This window comes from Strongylocentrotus purpuratus, unplaced genomic scaffold (assembly GCF_000002235.5).
Source record: "Strongylocentrotus purpuratus isolate Spur 01 unplaced genomic scaffold, Spur_5.0 spur5_scaffold_2, whole genome shotgun sequence".
NCBI classification, from domain to species: Eukaryota; Metazoa; Echinodermata; class Echinoidea; order Camarodonta; family Strongylocentrotidae; genus Strongylocentrotus; species Strongylocentrotus purpuratus.
In genome coordinates, this window is record NW_022145605.1 from 31,265,515 (window position 1) to 31,269,965 (window position 4,451).

A 4,451-nucleotide genomic window follows, 5' to 3' on the forward strand; every position below is an offset into this window, starting at 1 on the left:
TCACCTTCCATTCTGTCTCTCTCTGTCTCTCTCTCTCTCTGTCTCTCTCTCGATATCTCGTTCCCCCCCCCCTCTCTCTCTCTCGCTCCACTGTACCACTGTTCTCAGTTGTTTCTCTTAACTCCTTTCTCTTTCTCTCTCTCTCTCTCTCGATCGATATCTCGTTCCCCCCTCTCTCTCTCTCTCTCGCTCTACTGTACCATTGTTCAGTTGTTTCTTTTAACTCCTTTTCTCTTTCTCTCTCTTTCTCTTTCAACTAGTATCTTCTTCTTTTGTTGCACCCTTCCCCTTTCTTTCTTTCTTTCTTTCTTTCTTTCGCTCTTTATCCTCCATGCATGATATTGTCTCGTTCTCCACATTTTTTTTTTATCTCTCTCATCTAAAACTTATATTGATGTTCTTGTTGTATGCTTTCACACGCTATGATTCATTTCATGTTAAATCTACTATTTGAAGTAGGATGTATACAAACAACACTTCTCCACATTTGAAACAGTCGAATAGATACAGAAGAAAGTTAATGATCTTTGGTTGAAGTGTATAGTTTATTTCAGCAGAAACCGGACATAGTCATAGAATATGAAAACATGATTTCTTTGAAGTTAAAAATACATTTTACACTATAAATCAGTCGATTTGGAAATATAACCCTGATAGACAAAATATAGAAGACTTTGTACAAATACATGATTAAAATAAGTATCATTTTGACAATATTTTTGTCAGATAAATATTTGGTAAATAAATAAAAACACCAAATCGATAGTAATTAAACTTTAACAAATACACGATGCAGCTACGGACAGTATCTCTCTGATTCAATATCTATTTAAGAAAAGAGTAAATAAATGAACAAATATTTAAGTTCATATTACGATATGAACGTTTATAGTTTCAGTATACAAATTATTCATGTATTCAAGTATCAGCAAATCTTGATTGGTTATTGTTCGAATCGAAGCATTTCAAAGTTAAAAACTATGATATGTGATTTATTTCAGGTTTATATTTCATTTTCTAAGGCTAGTTAATGAATAAATACATAAAATTACTCTGAAATATCGTAATTTATGAGGAATTCTGAAGTTCAACTATTGAGATTACGTGGCGATGATAACTAGCAGGTAACAGAAGAATGTTCTCTGATCTCCTTCCAAGGCAATAAAGTAACGACCTTTGACACGCCATGCCGATGAACTTCTTAGTCTGTTTCACTAGACTCAACAGATGATTCAGCAGAGGCAGAGACGGAGGAAGAACGTCTAAAACGAGCTGTATAGGATGAGAAAACACATCAATTATTTACCCTAAAGATGTTCAACAGCTCATCTGCAACCCATAAATTACTACTATAACATCTGTTATCATTATTATAATTAAGTGTTTGGCGTCACCTGTGCCTGGGAGGCGAAAAGCGAACTAAATCACTGTAACCCTCGGGTCTCTCCTCCCGGTATAGCTAATCGGAGGTGTGCAGGTGGACCACTACACCAGGGTTTTTTCCCTATTCTTATGCGAATAATGCAAGGTGTTAACGTGTTAAAGGATCAAATATTATCGTCTATGTACCCATGAGGCAAAATATCTACGACAAATGCTCCGGCTATAATTGCTCCTACGATGATTTTCCACACGAGACGAATTCCATCCTGAAAAAATACCCCTTACCCTTACTCTACACCGGACCTAAAATTTAATTACAACCCTAATCCTAGCCCTGTATGTCTTCAATGAAATAATCCCCAAAACAATAAATGTCGCTGTAGCACATTTCGGATCAATCTGAGAAAAAAAATTACCGAAGGAACTTTATTTGCTGAACACGAAATGGCCCTGAGCGCTTTTTTTCTAATGTTTTCATGAATGCATTATATTTATTTCATACAGAATTCGTGATAATAAAGGTATTCACAAGCAAAATGTTGACCTGAATTTTCTCAAAATAATTATTTATTAAAAAAAATAAAATTGCATTAAAAAAAAACAATCTGACTCTAGTCTTAAGAGGAGGAAGGGAGAGGGGTATTTTCTTTCTCAATGGATGCTATTGATTTCTCTTAGTATAAAACTTGATATTAAGAAGGTTCTTCTGAAGTTAAAAATGAATTTCATTACAGAGAAACTTGGACTGTCTAGCTTCAGAAAATAGACCCCTTCCAAAAAGCAAGAATATTGTGACTTCGGTGATGTTCCTTACCTGAAGCGGGACACGAGACAACTCGGATGCAAACGCTCTCCAAGATCTCACAAGCATCGGCAAAGTCCGTTTCACCTTCCTCTTCCAAACACACCTGATTATTATCGGCGGAATTCAGCAAAGCCTGCTCATCAGCAGTCACTAGCCCGGGAAGTCTTTCTTCACAGTCGTTCATCACTGTTCTGTATCTATCGCAGAGAGCTTGAAACTCCGAAGTGCGGTCGGTGGTTTGGGCTGTTAATATTGGAAAAGTATTTTAGAAAAAGCAATGAGGTTTTAAAGAGTAACAAGGTTTTTAAGAGAATCTGTACTTCAATATTACTTCATTTGATTTAACAAAATTAATCAAAGCTTTGCGTAAAACGACGGGATATTCAATCTGAAATATATACATGGAAAGTCACAAGTATATGGTAAGTTCTGTTAATATAGTCCCTCTATTCATGATGATTTTCGAATCGTCTATCGAATGAAATGTAGACAAACGATATAATTAACATTAGTTAAAAGTGTCAAGTTAACGCTTGTGAATTCATGTTATATTCATGTGAATTCATAACATTGAGAAAGCACCCCCTAAAGAATAAAATAAATAAGCTTATTTTGATTACAGGTTTTTAGGAACGTTAGTGAACGATATCTACTCCAATGACCTTGTAAAAATATAAAGTATGCATGTATATATTTTTTTATAATTCTTAATTCACTCTTAAACATTCATTTATTTGTTATTGTTTATTTATTTATTTAGTAAGTATCTTAAAAGAGTACCCCGGCAGCCATTAACATAAGGTTGCCCTTGGGGCTCTATATAAATTAAACGAGACAAAATACATACATAAACATATTATTTTTTTTCATGGTGAAATGATAATCAAGAATAAATATTTCCTTCATTCCATCCTCATTATTGATATGTATTATTTCTATCTAGAATACATACCATAGTTATTTTCATCGCATGACGTCTATACCCGAAAAGACTAAAGTGACTTTAATTTGCATCTCTGTTCCAGACTTTTAAAAAAGAGGAAATTATGAAGATGTATTCTTACCTTTGATTTCCAGTGTAACAAATGCAAAGAAGCACAAGCAAAGGGACAGAGTTTTTACCTAAATAAAAAAGAAACCAAATAATAAGCATCAACATAATGTGCCTGCAACATGTTCATTGAGTATTCCAAGTCGCATCAACAACAAAATAGAAACGACAAATATTAATGAAGTTCACAGAGTATATATTGCTTACAATAAGATTTTACTTGTACAAAGAGGGAAAACATCTGAACCTGCTATACAATTTTCCAATAATATAACAAATTAGTTTACAAGAGCAGTGATGCAAATTCATGAGAGCCCTGCAATTACATTTCCCAAGCAATTGCCAGATACTAATTTACACCTGGGTGGAGGGTGGCAAATGTAGTTTAATATCTTGGTAAAGAACGTTAATTCTGACTGGTATTCGTACCATAAACTCTAGGATTCAGGGTTAAATAAACGACTCACTATGTCGTGTCACCGTTGTCGAATACATAAACAAAAGCAAATCCAGCAGATAGGCATGCAAATAAAAAAAAGTAGTAATTAACAATTTGCAATAAAATCTCAAATCTCCAAAACACAAGCATAAGTTAGATGCATTGGTTTGAGAATGTTTGTCACAATCTTTACATAAGAAATGACATGTTTGACATGTGTAAACGAAAGAAAGTTATACTTACTACTGAAGCCATTTTAGAAAGTTCGTTGAGTCGAATGCTTTGAGTAAAGTGAAGTATCGAAGAATGATGAGTGAATGATGAAACAAATCATTTAGCCTCCTTTTATAGGATATTAAAACAATCAAATTTGAGATGGGGGCGGGTCAATTTATGCAAAGTCAAATCACATTTCTTCCATTAAAAAACAACTTATAATTGAATAATTAAATTATCATTTTGTATTTTATTATTGAACTGCAATTTCCTTTTTTTGAAAGGCCATTTATTCTTCATTATGCGTTAGGTAGAAGCTGACAGTTGAAGGATAAAAAGTAATAATATCCATGCTATTATGACCGTGTGGAAAAAATGATAAAAGATATTCCCAAATTAATTGACTTCCTTCCCTCTGAGTGTCACTACAACTGCTTACCAATTTTACGTCACACCGTTATTTCATTCAAGTGTAGGATCCTCTTTACATAATAGTTTTTAAATTTGGCAGAGCGCCGTATGGCAGCCGTGCTAAAGCCAGGGGAATAATCGGGAGC

General features: G+C 34.0%; 1 protein-coding gene across 1 annotated transcript; it reads right to left on the bottom strand.

Annotated features, from left to right (window-relative positions):
- Positions 1-368: 368 nt before the first annotated feature.
- LOC105439980 lies at positions 369-3,975 on the bottom strand. Its single transcript, XM_011669560.2, has 4 exons — positions 3,922-3,975; positions 3,253-3,310; positions 2,198-2,431; positions 369-1,272 (listed from the first exon to the last, which is right to left on the bottom strand). The coding sequence occupies exons 1-4, from the start codon at positions 3,931-3,933 to the stop codon at positions 1,202-1,204; spliced, it is 375 nt and encodes a 124-aa protein (XP_011667862.1). The 5' UTR covers positions 3,934-3,975; the 3' UTR covers positions 369-1,201.
- Between the last annotated feature and the right edge of the window lie 476 nt (positions 3,976-4,451).